We start from the raw sequence: 19,616 nt of genomic DNA, 5'->3' as shown, positions 1-19,616 counted from the left end.
GACGTGAACCTATGTTTACGAGCGAGAACCTATGTTTACGACCGTCAACTTGGGTTTACGAGCGTGAACCATAGTTTACGCTCGTGAACCCAGGTTTACGTTCAATAAACTAGGTTTCTCGATTGAACTATGAATTTCGGTCGTTATCCTATGTTCACGAGCGTGAACCTATATTTACGGTCGTAAACCCATGTTCACGGTCATAAACCCAATTTTACGGTCGTTAACATAGGTTCACGTTCGTAAATCATGGTTCACGCTCGTAAACTTAGGATAACGTCCGAAATTCATAGTTCAATCGAGAAACCTAGTTTATCGAACGTAAACCTGGGTTCACGAGCGTAAACTATGGTTTACGCCCGGTATGTTATGTTTTCGCTCGGAAATATAGGTTAGTATTTGAAAAACCTAGTTTTACGTTCGAAAAACCTAGTTTATCGATCGTTAATCCTAGTTTTTCGGCCGTGAACTGGGGTTCACGTAATTATTGGACAACTGGCTTGCCATATCTGGCTACGTCACTACAATACATACCAAAATGAAATTAAGGTAAATGTAAATAAAATAAAATGTAAATTTAAAAAGTCAGCTGAGGTATCTCAAATTGTCTATCATATTCTATGTTTGTTTCATGTTCTGTTCTCTTTGACACATATAGGTGACTTTCTAGCTCCTTCTTACCATAGATATTTATGAATGTCTGCTTTCATTTCGCAATAAAGTTCAGCTCTTTGTCTCTTTCGTCACCTGGAGTAGAAGGCAGTTGTGTTTGATATTAGTTTTATAAGATATGTTTCGTAACGATTACACGTCTAATACCATTCGTCCTCCACCTCTAATTCATATGGGGAAGTAGGCTGTTACTTGCGGAGAACAGGTTTGTACTGGTACAGAATCCAGGAACACTGGTTAGGTTAACTGAAATACTGTTGAAAAATGGCGTTAAACACAAAACAAACATGACAAAATGTTATCAATATTAGAAATTATGCTTGTCACTAGAACTATATAGTTTACATGAAAATAAATTTGAGCCTTCGTTAGAACAATAAAAAGAAAACACATTAACTGTAGGTCAGTAAGGAAATCAAAAGCAATATAATGCACCAACAAGTATATTTTTTTGGAATGACTAGGGATACTTAAGCGACTGTAAGGAATCTTATTAAGCAATATCATAATAAATAATTATACACAAAGCGATGCCTGTTTTCAACATTTTACTTACTGTGCGATCTTATCGAAAACAGAGTCTCCGAAGAAAATAACCACAGTATAGAAAAACACACAAGGCTGGGCAAAATCCTAAGATTTGCCCAAGAATAAGAGACCACTTTGGGTACACATACTCGCCGTACCACGGTGTTACTCCAAGTAGCATCAACACAGCAAACATACCCTGCAGTTAAACGAAGAATCTCAAATTGGTGATTGTTTAGAGGTTATACGTCCGCGGAATGATTTCACAAGGGCGTAGCCCGAGTGGATTATTCTGGCGGCGTATAGCCGAACAAAAGTATATTCAATTAAGTAATAATTGTAAAACACTATTTTGTACGGTGGCATATTGCTGCCACGAGATACCTAGGTAGCTATCACGATAATTTTGTAAACTTCCAAATAAATTTTGCATATTCCTCAAAATATTTCAGCAAAACATGATATTTTCTAGATATTTTATTTGTTTCCTGAAAAGATTTTAGCGTGAAATCCCGCGTTAGTGCTTTAAACTGCCATAAGATACTTGGTAGTTATCATGATAATATTCTGAACTTTCCAGAAACTTTCTATTTCCAGGAAACTTTAGGCTATTGAGATAAAATTTTCAGAAAGATGTTCGAAATATTGCTGAAGTATCGAGATTGCTATCTTGCTAATAAATGGTCCCTGGGGGCACTTTCGCAAAAATATCGAAATACTAATGTAACTTATCGCTATAATGTTTCCTGGAAACTTTCGACTATTGAGATAATCCTTTCAGAAAACTTCACATTAACAAGATAACTTTTCAAATATGATGCGAATCAAATTAGTTTCCATTTGATCAGCAAAAAGCAGTGTGGCCTGACTGGGATTAACGATATTTTTTGTTAAAAAGTACTTACTATAAGAACAAAAAAAAAAGAGTGATTCGAACCAAACATGATTCATATCAAACACTATTATCGTATAAATATGTTTCAGTTTGATTAGCGAAAATCAAATTTGACCTGATTTCGGAGAACGGCATAATTTATGCTAGAAATTATTTACTATAAGAACAGATATGATTCAAATATGATACAAAGCTTATCTTATAGGCATGTTTCAGTTTGAAAACCAAATTTGACCTGATTGGGAAGAACGACATAATATATGCTTGAAAGTTCAAACTATAAACACAAACATGATGTGAATCAGAGATGATACGAAGCTTATTGTATAGATATGCTTCAGTCTGACTAACGACATAATTTATGCTAGAAAGTACTTACTATAAGATGATACGATTCAGTCTGATTAAGGACATTATCTATGCTAGAAAGTACTTACTATAAGAAAGAACACTTCAACGCTGAAACAGGCCAACGTTACGCACTGTATGAAACGAGACTGGACATTTGTCTGTGCTCTACCTGTAAATACACGACGCGACATGTGTCTGTGCCCTATCTGTAAAAGGTTGTTTACTGCTGTTGATATTGCTCCAAGATGTTTTATTTTGCATGTATCTGATTGAACGAAGGTGGGACAAATAAAAAATAATGAGAGGAGTATAGGGTAGGGGTGATGGGGATGTGGGGCCATGGGTGGGTGCGGCGGTTCAGTCACACCTACACAATTTCATGTCATATGACGATATTCTTTCCTTGGATTATGGAGAGAGACTCTAGGTACCCTTCCAGGCAATATTTCGGGCACTGGTGGGCACCTACTAGTAGGTAGAACCAACGGCCTTCCGTAAGCCAGCTGGGTGGTTTTCTCTCGTAAAAATCATGATCAAGCGAGGTTCCAAACCAACTGCGGTGAATTTAACCACTTGGCTACGATCGCCTCTGAACAGAGCTGATGCCAGACTAATAATATCAGCTGCTTTCGTTTAGGGGCCTTTGTGTATGTCAGGCTAGGGAATAGACGATGAAATAAGAGTCTATAGTTTTGCTGAAAATAAAAGAAGTTATGAAATACTAGTATAACTTATTGATTTATTATCATGTCCAATCATGCCAACTTAAAGTTATATGGAAATATCGGCAAATTATTCCAGTGCATGATCAGGGTGAACAGATGGTGTACAACAAAACAATGCTTTTACAAGAAGAAGATTATATTACATATTTAAAAAAAATATTTAAAAAAAACACATATATTTACGGTATACTCCGACAGCAATCACCTGCAGGACAGCTAGGAGAAAAATCGAAAGTTGACTGCAATATGTATCTAAAAACCTCATCAAGTACACACCACCCTATAAAAGAAAACAAAATAAGTGTAAACTTAAATATACAAAATGTACAACATTTGGTCCAAACTAGTTAAATGTAATTATCGCAGATACAGTCATGTATACACTCCAACACTCAAGCAAAAACAATTACGCGAATTATGATATTACTCTTATAACACACAGTACGAACGCAAGTACAAAGACATGAAAACAAAAGAGATACTATTTAGAATGTAGTGGAAGAACGCGCTGTAACTATTATAAAGTATTATTTAGAATATTGACGAGTTTTAACCTTTACCGTGCTAAGTTTCTAAATTGAAATCATTCAATTTGGGCAGTACCATTTATTATTTGAAGGGGTGTTCACTGAAAATTTACTGACTGAATAGTGAACAGTGCAGACCATGATCAGACTGCACGGATGTGCGGAGGCCTACATTTGATTTGGTAGTGATCAGTCTCTACCACATTACAATAATCTTTAGGTAACTTAAATAGATCAGTTTTAACAAAAAAAGAAAAAGATAAATAGCAACTTACGCATGTTGTTGTTGGAAGAGAACAGATAAATGAGATGACTACAACCGCAAGGGCTACAAGCTTCCTTTTTCTGAGAGATGGCCATTCATCAATAATTGCAGTAACAATACTTTCCAGCAAAAGTAACTGTAGCCGAGGAGAAATAAAAAAAATCTGATTAAAAGAAATAAAAATAGCGATTAACCTATTAAAGGCCATGTAGGCTTATTATTAATTGTTTAGTGTTATTCGTTATCAACAAATTCAACAAAAGCTGACGAATGTCATGACAAGTGGCAAGTGGACTGGAAATTCTATACACATATATGATTCTGTAGTACGTATTTGATAATTTACCTGTCTAAGAAAAGCATTAGTTGACTGAACGTTCTGTGAAATTGCCTATCTATTATTAATCTATTATTCCCCTTTGTATGGATTTGTATACGGGATAATGTTATTGTTTTACTGTAGATGAAAACAATGAATATCTACGCCATATAACCGCTGTGAATACTTCTTCAAACAAACTTGTATTTCTATATTTTAGATTAATATTACCATTGTATCAAACGCCATCAAGGCCAGCATTAAGAAATAGAAGATACTCCACATCGTTGATAACGGCAATGCTAAGAGAGTTTCGGGCACTTCTTTGAACATTATAAACATATCTAAAATATAGAAGCAACATAATATACCCTAAAAATCAAAGTCTTTGTTCGCTGGAAGAAATATTTACAATGGAAAATCAAGTTGTTTTCATAATTTCTGTTTAATTTTCATCGAATTGTATGAAATATATTTTTTTTCAAACCATGAGACGGAAATAAAAAAAAAACTGTTTACTATAATAATGCCCATTGGCTGAAAAAAGTGTCGTTGTTTACAGTATTTTAGAACTACCGACAACAAGGAAAAATTGAGCAGTTGCTGAAATTCTCGTCTCAAATCGTGCATAAAACTGCTCGAGTTTGCCGGAGTTAAATTTCCGAATACATGTTTACATGCTGCATGAAAAGTACTTTTGGCAGATTGCTGCCAAGTTTATTTTAAAAGACAGATAAATAGTTTATTTCGCTATTAGAAAGCTGTCTTTGGCTTTAAATGACAAGGAAATCACTGCCGATAAATACTAAATTGTTAAAGAAAACCAGTGAATATACAAAAAATATTTCATTGGGAAAATAAATACGATGAAAAACCGCATAATATCTCATCAATATTTCGTTAGAAAGTATATAAAAACATACATATAAATAGTTTTTCTTATATTTCGTACAATACTGCAAAAGTACAAACAGAATGCTTCAGGTATTTCAAACAAAATAATTTAAAAATTGGGACTTGTTATTTTAGAGACTGTTTTTTATTTAATTTGAGCATAACAGTGTGTCTTGTAATTCTTTACACTGTCCATAGCTTTCGCAGATGCGGTGGTTCCAACGCCGCGACGGTGGAGGATTCGTCACAGAAGCGGTGGATAAACTTGACCGGGTGAGTGTAATCGGTAAGTTTTCTGAAGAGTTTTATCTTATTTTTTACGTTTAGCTGGAAACAACAAGTGATCCAGGAGCCCGCATATGTACTCGTTCAGTCAGAAACACTTGTTCAGTGCTATTCCTTGTCATTAATGTAAACACGTCTGTACAGTTTTTGACGGCCTGCCGTTTCCTGTAGTTTTTCAATTAAAAACATCGCATTTTGTTAAAAACGACCCCTTATTACCTTTGCATTATAGATATGACACTATCAGACAACACAACCATTTCCTTGTATCAGTGAATTGTCAATACATGCGACCATAATGGTGTGTGTGTGTGTGGTCAGATTTGTTTCTTCAGAGGCCAGGTTTCAAACACATGTTTACAGACAGAAGAAAACTCCCGGCAACCCTCATGGAATCTCATGGTGTGGTATTAAATGAAGTGGTCTGTTACTAATAATTTGTTAAATTACCTACCTATTTGTATTGCTCGCATCAAAGACTCAACTGATACGTCTCGCAACATCGCCAAGTGTCCGATAATAGAAGAAAACATCAGCAGAAATAACAGACTCGACCCCGCTATTGCGGTACAAATTACAACAGCGTCCCTGCAACAAACCAAGGATCTATTTACTATTGTATCATCCGTTGAATGTTGTGATATATTACTACTTCAATAAGAGCTGTCGGGGGACAACAACGCTCGACTTTTCAACAGCCTTGTCACTTGAATGAATATAAAAGTCGAAAAAGGGGCACAATTTTGTAAATTTGCAAGACAGGGTTATGGAACCTGTACAATGCATATCAGCTCATGAAAATGGAAAAGTGTGTGAAGTTTCAATCCATTCCCATAAGCGGGTACTGAGATACCTTCACATTTGTGCAGTCTGCTCATAATCTGTCCGACATTCATTCAATATCCTATTGGTAAGCACCCATTTTAACAGTTAATAGTACTGTCCAAATTGAAAGATGGACCAGTTCATTATAGAATTTTAGCAGGGTAAGGGTTAACTAAAATGTAACACTTACCTGACAACGTTTTCATAGCGTCTGTCTCTATAGCTTGCCAATGTGAGATGTGCACACCAAAACAAGGTTGGATAGTGTAAAACACTTGTGCAGACGCAGCAATCCATATCTAAGGGAATAATGAAATTTTATTAAATTAACACCGTGTTTAACCAGTAGCACAGATTGTCGGCCATAACGGCAATTTTCTGGCAGAATATTATTGGGGAATTGATCCGTCAGTTTTTCTTCGTGATAAATAGCTCATCAAACAAACATTACGAAACCAACCAGACTTATTGCAGACTGGTTCCAAGCACAGTTTCATTACAAACGTCGATATGAATTAAATTGTGCATTATAATTACATTTTATTCTAACATGGCTCGATTTGATTTCCAGTTAAAGAAAGAAGAAAATCAAGCTCTGTATAATTCTGCGATAAACAACGGTTGACGCGCGGACCGGTAAGAGAGCATTATGACGTCAATTATGACGTCAAATTGCCGCATGACGTCCGATACATTACTCCTCACGTAAATGAAGTCCAGTATAATATTTATTAAAATATATCAACGAGCATGTCAGAATGAAAACAATCAAGGCCTTCTTGTGATTTATCGTTTAATTTACCACGGTTCATCGTTCAGATGCTTCAGTATTTAACCACTCGGGCTAACGTCCTCGTGGTTCAATTCCTACGCATCTGAACTCTGAACCGTGGTAAATCAGACGATAAACAAGCCTTGATTATTTGTTAAATAAACGTGTTACTTTTACTAGGTATGATTTTGCATATAATACAATAAATAATGAGCACAAAATATATAGAATGTAAAAGGGAAGCATAAATTTTAAAAATCAATTCTTCCAACTCAGTTGCTAGGTTCTAGGGGATGTAAGCGCTGCATCGAATTGCCATAGTAACGCGAGAAAAAAAAAACCCTCAGTGGTCATAACTGTCTACAGTATGAGAAATGTTGCGGTTCGACAAGGTATGTCGACGCCTATTGACACATAGCCGAGGGCCGGCACGTTTCCGACGGGGATCTAGTGTTATGCAACGGACCTTTTAGCATCTCAGGTAAGTTTCTAACAGCATACATTAAAAAAGACATAGGATGTTGGATCGCCTTTGATATTGGAAAGGTAATAAAATCTATATTAGATCCTTTGGAAGCATAGAGTGCAACCAAGCAAATAATAGCAGACTCGGTTTGACTGGTTCAATATTCTTAATTATATCAACGCATTCGCGTTGCTATTATCCTACATTATGTCAGTGCAGGTGCGTTGCTATATATCCTAAATTATGCCAATACAGCCGCATTGCCATATATCCTAACTTATGTCAGTGCAGCCGCATTGCCTATATCAGTGCAGGTGCATCGCGATGTCAAAAACATAAATGCCGAAGTAGTGTGAATGAAGTACTGGACTGTGGGGATAGGGTTGAGGGGTCTGGCCATACTGAGAATTTTCTTAATAGTAGTGCCATAAATGGGACTATTTCCTGGCCTTTACTTCCTTTATTTTACTGACTAAAGGAGAAAGAATATGACATGTTTATTTTTGTCCCTTCTCAAAATAAGAAGTTAAAAAATACTGACGGAAAGACGTTGATTGGAAAATTTTAATACATAAATTTTAACACTAAACTGACCGAAATATACGCATTCAGCCATGTCCTATTTCTTTTTTGAGAGTGACTTCAAACCCAACATAATATAAGCATTATACTGGAATATATAGGTCTACTGGTACTAGACTTTTGGTACTTCATGGCTAGAATTTAAAGCTCCAATGACGCTTAGGACGAATCACATGTGGTGGAAGGATCTACTTACACCAAGGTATGTCAGACGAATTACACATAACGTAAGGAAGTACTTAGTGGAAAGATGGATTGAGAATCCTGAAGGAACGAATTATCAAAAAACGAACGAAATAGTATGTCAGGAATTACGTATAGAATTCCAATCAAGTTTGTCAGACGAACACGCGTTGTGTCAGGAAGTACGTAGCTGAGGGAATTACTTACATCAAGTTCTGTCAGACGAACCACGCGTTGTGTCAGGAAGCACGTAGCTGAGGGAATTACTTACATCAAGTTCGTGTCAGACGAACCACGCGTTGTGTCAGGAAGCACGTAGCTGAGGGAATTACTTACATCAAGTTCTGTGCGACAACGTGTGTCAGGAAGACGTACTAGGTTTCTCATCAGTCGTAACAAAGCGTGAGGAAGACGTAGCTGAGGGAATTATTTACATCAAGTTCGGTCAGACGAACCACGCGTTGTGTCAGGAAGCACGTAGCTGAGGGAATTACTTACATCAAGTTCGGTCAGACGAACCACGCGTTGTGTCAGGAAGCACGTAGCTGAGGGAATTACTTACATCAAGTTCTGTCAGACGAACCACGCGTTGTGTCAGGAAGCACGTAGCTGAGGGAATTACTTACATCAAGTTCTGTCAGACGAACCACGCGTTGTGTAGGAAGCACTAGCTGAGGGAATTACTTACACCAATTCGACAGACGAACACCGGCAAGCACGACGGTTACTCACAAGTTCGGTCAGACGAACCACCGTTGTGTCAGGAGACGTGCTGAGGGAATTACTTACATCAAGTTCTGTCAGACGAACCACGCGTAGTGTCAGGAAGACGTAGCTGAGGATTACTTACATCAGTTCGTCAGACGAACCACGCGTTGTGTCAGGAAGACGTAGCTGAGGGAATTACTTACATCATTCTGTCAGACGAACCACGCGTTGTGTCAGGAAGACGTAGCTGAGGAATTATTACACATTCCGTCAGACAACCACGCGTTGTGTCAGAAGACGTAGCTGAGGGAATTACTTACATCAAGTTCGTCAGACGAACCACGCGTTGTGTCAGGAAGTCGTAGCTGAGGAATTACTTACACAATTCGTCAACGAACCACCTGTGTCAGGAAGCACGTAGCTGAGGGAATTACTTACATCAAGTTCTGTCAGACGAACCACGCTGTGTCAAGGAAGACGTAGCTGAGGGAATTACTTACATCAAGTTCTGTCAGACGAACCACGCGTTGTGTCAGGAAGTACGTAGCTGAGGGAATTACTTACACCAAATTCTGTCAGACGAACCACGCGTTGTGTCAGGAAGTACGTAGCTGAGGGAATTACTTACACCAAATTCTGTCAGACGAACCACACATAGTGTCAGGAAGTACGTAGCTGAGGGAATTACTTACACCAAATTCTGTCAGACGAACCACGCGTTGTGTCAGGAAGAACGTATCTGAGGGAATTACTTACACCAAATTCTGTCAGACGAACCACGCGTTGTGTCAGGAAGTACGTAGCTGAGGGAATTACTTACATCAAGTTCTGTCAGACGAACCACGCGTTGTGTCAGGAAGTACGTAGCTGAGGGAATTACTTACATCAAGTTCTGTCAGACGAACCACGCGTTGTGTCAGGAAGTACGTAGCTGAGGGAATTACTTACACCAAGTTCTGTCAGACGAACCACGCGTTGTGTCAGGAAGACGTAGCTGAGGGAATTACTTACACAAGTTCGGTCAGACGAACACGGTTGTGTCAGGAAGCACGTACTGAGGAATTACTTACACCAAATTCTGTCAGACGAACCACGCGTTGTGTCAGGAAGCACGTAGCTGAGGGAATTACTTACATCAAGTTCTGTCAGACGAACCACGCGTTGTGTCAGGAAGCACGTAGCTGAGGGAATTACTTACACCAAGTTCTGTCAGACGAACCACGCGTTGTGTAGGAAGACGTACTGAGGGAATACTTACACAAGTTCGTGACGAACCCGCGTTGTGTCAGGAAGACGTGCTGAGGAATTACTTACACATTCGTCAGACGAACCACGCGTGTGCAGGAAGCATGTAGCTGAGGGAATTACTTACACGATTCGTCAGACGAACCACGCGTTGTGTCAGGAAGCACGTAGCTGAGGAATTACTTACACCAAATTCGTCAGACGAACCACGCGTTGTGTAAGGAAGCACGTAGCTGAGGGAATTACTTACATCGTCAGACGAACCACGCGTTGTGTCAGGAAGACGTAGCTGAGGAATTACTTACATCGATTCGTCAGACGAACCACGTGTGTAGGATACGTAGAGGAATTACTACACGATACTGTAGACGAACCACATTAGGAAGCACTACTGAGGGAATTACTTACACCAAATTCTGTCAGACGAACCACGCGTTGTGTCAGGAAGCACGTAGCTGAGGGAATTACTTACACCAAATTCTGTCAGACGAACCACGCGTTGTGTCAGGAAGCACGTAGCTGAGGGAATTACTTACACCAAATTCTGTCAGACGAACCACGCGTTGTGTAAGGAAGCACGTAGCTGAGGGAATTACTTACACCAAATTCTGTCAGACGAACCACACGTTGTGTAAGGAAGCACGTAGCTGAGGGAATTACTTACACCAAATTCTGTCAGACGAACCACACGTTGTGTAAGGAAGCGCGTAGCTGAGGGAATTACTTACACAATTCTGTCAGACGAACCACCGTTGTGTAGAAGCGTAGCTGAGGGAATTACTTACACCAAATTCTGTGAGACGAACCACACGTTGTGTAGGAAGCGGTAGCTGAGGGAATTACTTACACCAAATTCGTCAGACGAACCACCGTTGTGTAGGAAGCGCACACGTTGTGTAAGGAAGCACGTAACAGAGTGAATTACTTACACCAAGGTATGTCAGACGAATTACACGTTGTGTAAGGAAGCACGTAACAGAGAGAATTACTTACACCAAATTCTGTCAGACGAACCACGCATTGTGTAAGGAAGCGCGTAGCTGAGGGAATTACTTACACCAAATTCTGTCCGACGAACAACGCGTTGTGTCAGGAAGCACGTAGCTGAGGGAATTACTTACACCAAATTCTGTCAGACGAACCACGCGTTGTGTAAGGAAGCACGTAGCTGAGGAATTACTTACACCAAATTCTGTCAGACGAATCACGCGTTGTGTAAGGAAGCACGTAGCCGAGGGAATTACTTACACCAAATTCTGTCAGAAGAACCACACGTTGTGTAACGAAGCACATAGCTGAGGGAATTACTTACAACAAATTCTGTCAGACGAACCACAAGTTGTGTAAGAAAGCGCGTAGCTGAGGGAATTACTTACACCAAATTCTGTGAGACGAACCACACGTTGTGTAAGGAAGCGCGTAGCTGAGGGAATTACTTACACCAAATTCTGTCAGACGAACCACACGTTGTGTAAGGAAGCGCACACGTTGTGTAAGGAAGCACGTAACAGAGTGAATTACTTACACCAAATTCTGTCAGACGAACCACACGTTGTGTAAGGAAGCACGTAACGGAGAGAATTACTTACACCAAATTCTGTCAGACGAACCACGCGTTGTGTAAGGAAGCGCGTAGCTGAGGGAATTACTTACACCAAATTCTGTCAGACGAACCACGCGTTGTGTAAGGAAGCGCGTAGCTGAGGGAATTACTTACATCAAATTCTGTCAGACGAACCACGCGTTGTGTAAGGAAGCGCGTAGCTGAGTGAAATACTTACACCAAATTCTGTCAGACGAACCACGCGTTGTGTAAGGAAGCACGTAGCTGAGGGAATTACTTACATCAAATTCTGTCAGACGAACCACGCGTTGTGCGTTGTGTAAGGAAGCGCGTAACTGAGTGAATTACTTACACCAAATTCTGTCAGACGAATCACGCGTTGTGTAAGGAAGCACTTAGCTGAGGGAATCACTTACATCAAATTCTGTCAGACGAACCACCCGTTGTGTAAGGAAGCACGTAGCTGAGGGAATCACTTACATCAAGTTCTGTCAGACGAACCACGCGTTGTGTCAGGAAATACGTAGCTAAGGGAATTACTTACACCAAATTCTGTCAGATGAACCACGCGTTGTGCCAGGAATACGTAGCTGAGGGAATTACTTACACCAAATTCTGTCAGACAAACCACGCGTTGTGTCAGGAAGTACGTAGCTGAGGGAATTACTTACACCAAATTCTGTCAGACGAACCACGCGTTGTGTAAGGAAGCACGTAGCTGAGGGAATTCCTTACACCAAATTCTGTCAGACGAACCACGCGTTGTGTAAGGAAGCACTTAGCTGAGGGAATCACTTACATCAAATTCTGTCAGACGAACCACCCGTTGTGTAAGGAAGCACGTAGCTGAGGAATTACTTACACCAAATTCTGTCAGACGAACCACCCGTTGTGTAAGGAAGCACGTAGCTGAGGGAATTACTTACACCAAATTCTGTCCGACAAACCACGCGTTGTGTAAGGAAGCACGTAGCTGAAGGAATTACTTACACCAAATTCTGTCCGACGAACCACGCGTTGTGTCAGGAAGCACGTAGCTGAGGGAATTACTTACACCAAATTCTGTCCGACAAACCACGCGTTGTGTAAGGAAGCACGTAGCTGAAGGAATTACTTACACCAAATTCTGTCCGAGGAACCACGCGTTGTGTCAGGAAGTACGTAGCTGAGGGAATTACTTACACCAAATTCTGTCAGACGAACCACGCGTTGTGTAAGGAAGCACGTAGCTGAGGGAATTCCTTACACCAAATTCTGTCAGACGAACCACGCGTTGTGTAAGGAAGCACTTAGCTGAGGGAATCACTTACATCAAATTCTGTCAGACGAACTACCCGGTGTGTAAGGAAGCACGTAGCTGAGGGAATCACTTACATCAAGTTCTGTCAGACGAACCACGCGTTGTGTCAGGAAGTACGTAGCTGAGGGAATTACTTACACCAAATTCTGTCAGATGAACCACGCGTTGTGCCAGGAATACGTAGCTGAGGGAATTACTTACACCAAATTCTGTCAGACGAACCACGCGTTGTGTAAGGAAGCACTTAGCTAAGGGAATCACTTACATCAAATTCTGTCAGACGAACTACCCGGTGTGTAAGGAAGCACGTAGCTGAGGGAATCACTTACATCAAGTTCTGTCAGACGAACCACGCGTTGTGTCAGGAAGTACGTAGCTGAGGGAATTACTTACACCAAATTCTGTCAGATGAACCACGCGTTGTGCCAGGAATACGTAGCTGAGGGAATTACTTACACCAAATTCTGTCAGACAAACCACGCGTTGTGTCAGGAAGCACGTAACAGAGAGAATTACTTACACCAAATTCTGTCAGACGAACCACGCGTTGTGTAAGGAAGCGCGTAGCTGAGGGAATTACTTACACCAAATTCTGTCAGACGAACCACGCGTTGTGTAAGGAAGCGCGTAGCTGAGGGAATTACTTACACCAAATTCTGTCAGACGAGCCACGCGTTGTGTAAGGAAGCACGTAGCTGAGGGAATTACTTACATCAAATTCTGTCAGACGAACCACGCGTTGTGCGTTGTGTAAGGAAGCGCGTAGCTGAGTGAATTACTTACATCAAATTCTGTCAGACGACCACGCGTTGTGTAAGGAAGCGCGTAGCTGAGGGAATTACTTACACCAAATTCTGTCAGACGAACCACGCGTTGTGTAATGAAGCGTGTAGCTGAGGGAATTACTTACACCAAATTCTGTCAGACGAACCACGCGTTGTGTAAGGAAGCACGTAGCTGAGGGAATTACTTACACCAAATTCTGTCAGAAGAACCACACGTTGTGTAAGGAAGCGCGTAGCTGAGGGAATTACTTACACCAAATTCTGTCAGAAGAACCACACGTTGTGTAAGGAAGCGCGTAGCAGCTGAGGGAATTACTTACACCAAATTCTGTCAGACGAACCACACGTTGTGTAAGGAAGCGCATAGCTGAGGGAATTACTTACACCAAATTCTGTCAGACGAACCACGCGTTGTGTAAGGAAGCACGTAACAATTCTGTCGGACGAACCACGCATTGTGTAAGGAAGCGCGTAGCTGAGGGAATTACTTACACCAAATTCTGTCAGACGAACCAGGCGTTGTGTAAGGAAGCACGTAGCTGAGTGAATTACTTACATCAGATTCTGTCAGACGAACCACGCTTTGTGTAAGGAAGCACGTAGCTGAGGGAATTACTTACACCAGATTCTGTCAGAAGAACCACACGTTGTGTAAGGAAACGCGTAGCTGAGGGAATTACTTACACCAAATTCTGTCAGACGAACCACACGTTGTGTAAGGAAGCGCGTAGCTGAGGGAATTACTTACACCAAATTCTGTCAGACGAACCACACGTTGTGTAAGGAAGCGCGTAGCTGAGGGAATTTCTTACACCAAATTCTGTCAGACAAACCACACGTTGTGTAAGGAAGCACGTAGCTGAGGAATTACTTACACGAAATTCTGTCAGACGAACCACGTTGTGTAAGAGCGCAACGTGTGTAGGAAGCACGTACAGAGTGAATTACTTACACCAAGTATGTCAGACGAATTACACGTTGTGAAGGAAGCCGACGGAGAGATTACTTACACCAAATTCTGTCAGACGACCACGCGTTGTTAAGAAGCGCGTAGCTGAGGAATTACTTACACAAATTCTGTCAGACGAACCACGCGTTTGTAAGGAAGCGCGTAGCTGAGGGAATTACTTACATCAAATTCTGTCAGACGAACACGCGTTGTGTAAGGAAGCGCGTAGCTGAGTGAAATACTTACACCAAATTCTGTCAGACGAACACACGTTGTGTAAGGAAGCACGTACTGAGGGATTACTTACATCAAATTCTGTCAGACGAACCACGCGTGTGCGTTGTGTAAGGAAGCGCGTAAACTGAGTGATTACTTACACCAAATTCTGTCAGACGAATCACGCGTTGTGTAAGGAAGCACTTAGCTGAGGGAATCACTTACATCAAATTCTGTCAGACGAACCACCCGTTGTGTAAGGAAGCACGTAGCTGAGGGAATCACTTACATCAAGTTCTGTCAGACGAACCACGCGTTGTGTCAGGAAATACGTAGCTAGGGAATTACTACACAAATTCTGTCAGATGAACCACGCGTTGTGCAGGAATACGTAGCTGAGGGAATTACTTACACACAATTCTGTCAGACAAACCACGCGTTGTGTCAGGAAGTACGTAGCTGAGGGCAATTACTTACACCAAATTCTGTCAGACGAACCACGCGTTGTGTAAGGAAGCACGTAGCTGAGGGAATTCCTACACCAAATTCTGTCAGACGAACCACGCGTTGTGTAAGGAAGCACTTAGCTGAGGGAATACTTACATCAAATTCTGTCAGACGAACCACCTGTTGTTAGGAAGCACGTAGCTGAGGAATTACTTACACAATTCTGTCAGACGAACCACCGTTGTGTAAGGAAGCACGTAGCTGAGGGAATTACTTACACCAATTCTGTCCGACAAACCACGCGTTGTTAGGAAGCACGTAGCTGAGGAATTACTACACCAATTCTGTCCGACGAACCACGCGTTGTGTCAGGAAGCACGTAGCTGAGGGAATTACTTACACCAAATTCTGTCCGACAAACCACGCGTTGTGTAAGGAAGCACGTAGCTGAAGGAATTACTTCACACAAATTCTGTCGAGGAACCACGCGTTGTGTCAGGAAGTACGTAGCTGAGGGAATTACTTACACCAATTCTGTCAGACGAACCACGCGTTGTGTAGGAAGCACGTAGCTGAGGGAATTCTTACACCAAATTCTGTCAGACGAACCACGCGTTGTGTAAGGAAGCACTTAGCTGAGGGAATCACTTACATCAAATTCTGTCAGACGAACTACCGTGTGTAGGAAGAAACGTACTGAGGGAATACTTACATCAAGTTCTGTCAGACGAACCACGCGTTGTGTCAGGAAGTACGTAGCTGAGGGAATTACTTACACCAAATTCTGTCAGATGAACCACGCGTTGTGCCAGGAATACGTAGCTGAGGGAATTACTTACACCAAGATTCTGTCAGACGAACCACGCGTTGTGTAAGGAAGCACTAGCTAAGGGAATCACTTACATCAAATTCTGTCGAACGAACTACCGGTGTTGTAGGAAGCACGTAGCTGAGGAGAATCATTACATCAATTCTGTCAGACGAACCACGCGTTGTGTCAGGAAGTACGTAGCTGAGGGAATTACTTACACCAAATTCTGTCAGATGAACCACGCGTTGTGCCAGGAATACGTAGCTGAGGGAATTACTTACACCAAATTCTGTCAGACAAACCACGCGTTGTGTCAGGAAGCACGTAACAGAGAGAATTACTTACACCAAATTCTGTCAGACGAACCACGCGTTGTGTAAGGAAGCGCGTAGCTGAGGGAATTACTTACACCAAATTCTGTCAGACGAACCACGCGTTGTGTAAGGAAGCGCGTAGCTGAGGGAATTACTTACACCAAATTCTGTCAGACGAACCACGCGTTGTGAAGGAGCACGTGGTAGCTAGAGTGAAATACTTACACCAAATTCTGTCAGACGACCACGCGTTGTGTGAGGAAGCACGTACTGAGGGAATTACTTACATCAAATTCTGTCAGACGAACCACGCGTTGTGCGTGTGTAAGGAAGCGCGTAAGCTGAGGAATTACTTACAATCAAATTCTGTCAGACGACCACGCGTTGTGTAAGGAAGCGCGTAGCTGAGGGAATTACTTACACCAAATTCTGTCAGACGAACCACGCGTTGTGTAATGAAGCGTGTAGCTGAGGGAATTACTTACACCAAATTCTGTCAGACGAACCACGCGTTGTGTAAGGAAGCACGTAGCTGAGGGAATTACTTACACCAAATTCTGTCAGAAGAACCACACGTTGTGTAAGGAAGCGCGTAGCTGAGGGAATTACTTACACCAAATTCTGTCAGAAGAACCACACGTTGTGTAAGGAAGCGCGTAGCAGCTGAGGGAATTACTTACACCAAATTCTGTCAGACGAACCACACGTTGTGTAAGGAAAGCGCATAGCTGAGGAATTACTTACACCAAATTCTGTCAGAACGAACCACGCGTTGTGTAAGGAAGCACGTAACAATTCTGTCGACGAACCACGCATTGTGTAAGGAAGCGCGTAGCTGAGGGAATTACTTACACCAAATTCTGTCAGACGAACCAGGCGTTGTGTAAGGAAGCACGTTAGCTGAGTGAATTACTTACATCAATTCTGTCAGACGAACCACGCTTTGTGTAAGGAAGCACGTAGTGAGGAATACTTACACCAAATTCTGTCAGAAGAACCACACGTTGTGTAAGGAAGCACGTAGCTGAGGGAATTACTTACACCAAATTCTGTCAGACGAACCACACGTTGTGTAAGGAAGCGCGTAGCTGAGGGAATTACTTACACCAAATTCTGTCAGACGAACCACACGTTGTGTAAGGAAGCGCGTAGCTGAGGGAATTTCTTACACCAAATTCTGTCAGACAAACCACACGTTGTGTAAGGAAGCACGTAGCTGAGGAATTACTTACACGAAATTCTGTCAGACGAACCACGCGTTGTGTAAGGAAGCACGTAGCTGAGGGAATTACTTACATTAAATTCTGTCAAACGAGCCACGCGTTGTGTAGGAAGCACATAGCTGAGGGAATTACTTACATCAAATTCTGTCAGACGTGCACGTAGCTGAGGGAATTACTTACATCAAATTCTGTCAGACGTGCACGTAACAGAGGGAATTACTTACATCAAATTCTGTCAGACGAACCACACGTAGTGTCAGGAAGCACGTAGCTAAGGGAATTACTTACATCAAATTCTGTCAGACGAATCACACGTAGTGTAAGGAAGCACGTAGCTGAGGGAATTACTTACATCAAATTCTGTCAGACGAATCACACGTAGTGTAAGGAAGTGCGTAACAGAGGGGATTACTTACATCAAATTCTGTCAGACGAATCACACTTGGTAAAAGGAAATACCGTATGCCTTCAAGGGCACCGTCTAAAGTAAGCACCTTCACCAACAGTAGGAGTAGCAGCAAGTATGATGAAGACACGGTACCTATCAATACCTAAAAAAAAAAAGATTTTCTTTTAATATTCCTGCTTTTGTTTCATTTTCTCGATTAAAAGAAATAGAACACAACTCTTTTTTATAACATCTCAGTTTCAAATCTACCAAAAAAAAAAAAAAAAAAAAAAAATTATATGTCAATATGCGATAATCGACAATTTGTGCCCACCACTAAATATTTTAAACGACTTTAATTGTCTGTAAGAAGAGCATGACTTTTCAGTATATACATAGCAAATACGTATTTCTCCATGTGTTACCTTTCCAGTAATGCGAATTCCTTTCCATATAGCGAAGTAAATTAGGGTAAACATCAGGAACAAGCATGCGCACACGTCCCACTTCACTGGTCCTAGATGTTCAAAATTATACATTTTCTCTAGACCTAATACTTTCGTCCTGGAAAAAAACGAAACATATTAATTACGTCATTACATACTGTATACACATATATTTAGTGAATATCTTGCCGGACCGAAGGACCTAGCGCTAATAGTCTTGACTATTGACCGGCGAGCCATTCAGTAGGTGTTTTATTACATGTCATCAAATATATATATATAAATAATACATTATTTACATAATTACAGCAAAATTGAAATTTCCAGAACAATTAATTCGATTGATTTCTAATATATTTTTCGATTTTCGGCTATTCATATAATCTAAAGAACTATCGCAATTCTTACTCCAAAAATTCTTTACTTGGATGCCTCGGTGCAGTATCATTTACACAGAATAATCTTCTCGGCTGGATAGGCGTTATTGTGCAATATGGTGTGTTCCATGTATTGTTGCAAGATGCCCATGGTAACTCTGACGTCATGGACGCAAAGAAGTAGTAGAGAAACAAAGATATGGAAGTCGTGTAACTAATGATAATGAAAAAAGCAATCATGCACACACCATAACCTATGCCTGAAAAAGAATGAAAATGAAGCTTTTAACAAATTTTGTGTTTTGCAAATTTTAGCCATGTCGTCAAGTGCAATGTTTTGGATGTGAAAGGATAAATAAGTATCTTTCTATAACAAATTTACATTTCTATCACTTTTTATACGAATGGACGAACATTTTTATCTTCTTGAAAGGTATTAGATCTTTGTAAATTTGGTCTTCATTTAAGTATATATGTTTATTTTGTATAAAATATCCAAATGTTTATAATCGACATTATTTCGCTTTCAAATGTAGTTTAGTTATGTACCAGTG

The 19,616-nt window shown here is 40.9% G+C and overlaps 1 protein-coding gene across 3 annotated transcripts; it reads right to left on the bottom strand.

The window, feature by feature from the left end:
- Positions 1–457: 457 nt before the first annotated feature.
- LOC123535287 (sodium- and chloride-dependent glycine transporter 2-like) lies at positions 458–19,308 on the bottom strand. Of its 3 annotated transcripts, XM_053518856.1 has the most exons (11): positions 19,094–19,308; positions 18,665–18,803; positions 18,268–18,402; positions 6,477–6,585; positions 5,916–6,049; positions 4,514–4,626; positions 3,974–4,099; positions 3,355–3,451; positions 2,533–2,615; positions 1,229–1,399; positions 458–747 (listed from the first exon to the last, which is right to left on the bottom strand). In XM_053518856.1, the coding sequence occupies exons 4-10, from the start codon at positions 6,581–6,583 to the stop codon at positions 1,238–1,240; spliced, it is 822 nt and encodes a 273-aa protein (XP_053374831.1). In that variant the 5' UTR covers positions 6,584–6,585; positions 18,268–18,402; positions 18,665–18,803; positions 19,094–19,308; the 3' UTR covers positions 458–747; positions 1,229–1,237. The 3 variants fall into 3 exon arrangements, with proteins under 3 accessions (XP_053374831.1, XP_053374830.1, XP_053374832.1); XM_053518855.1 differs by having other exon boundaries at positions 18,268–18,803; XM_053518857.1 differs by lacking the exons at positions 18,268–18,402; positions 18,665–18,803; positions 19,094–19,308 and having other exon boundaries at positions 6,477–7,107.
- Between the last annotated feature and the right edge of the window lie 308 nt (positions 19,309–19,616).

Source organism: Mercenaria mercenaria, chromosome 12, assembly GCF_021730395.1.
Source record: "Mercenaria mercenaria strain notata chromosome 12, MADL_Memer_1, whole genome shotgun sequence".
In the NCBI taxonomy this organism is placed as follows: Eukaryota; Metazoa; Mollusca; class Bivalvia; order Venerida; family Veneridae; genus Mercenaria; species Mercenaria mercenaria.
The sequence above is the reverse complement of the archived record's forward strand: the minus strand, read 5'-3'. Positions and strand labels throughout refer to the sequence as shown.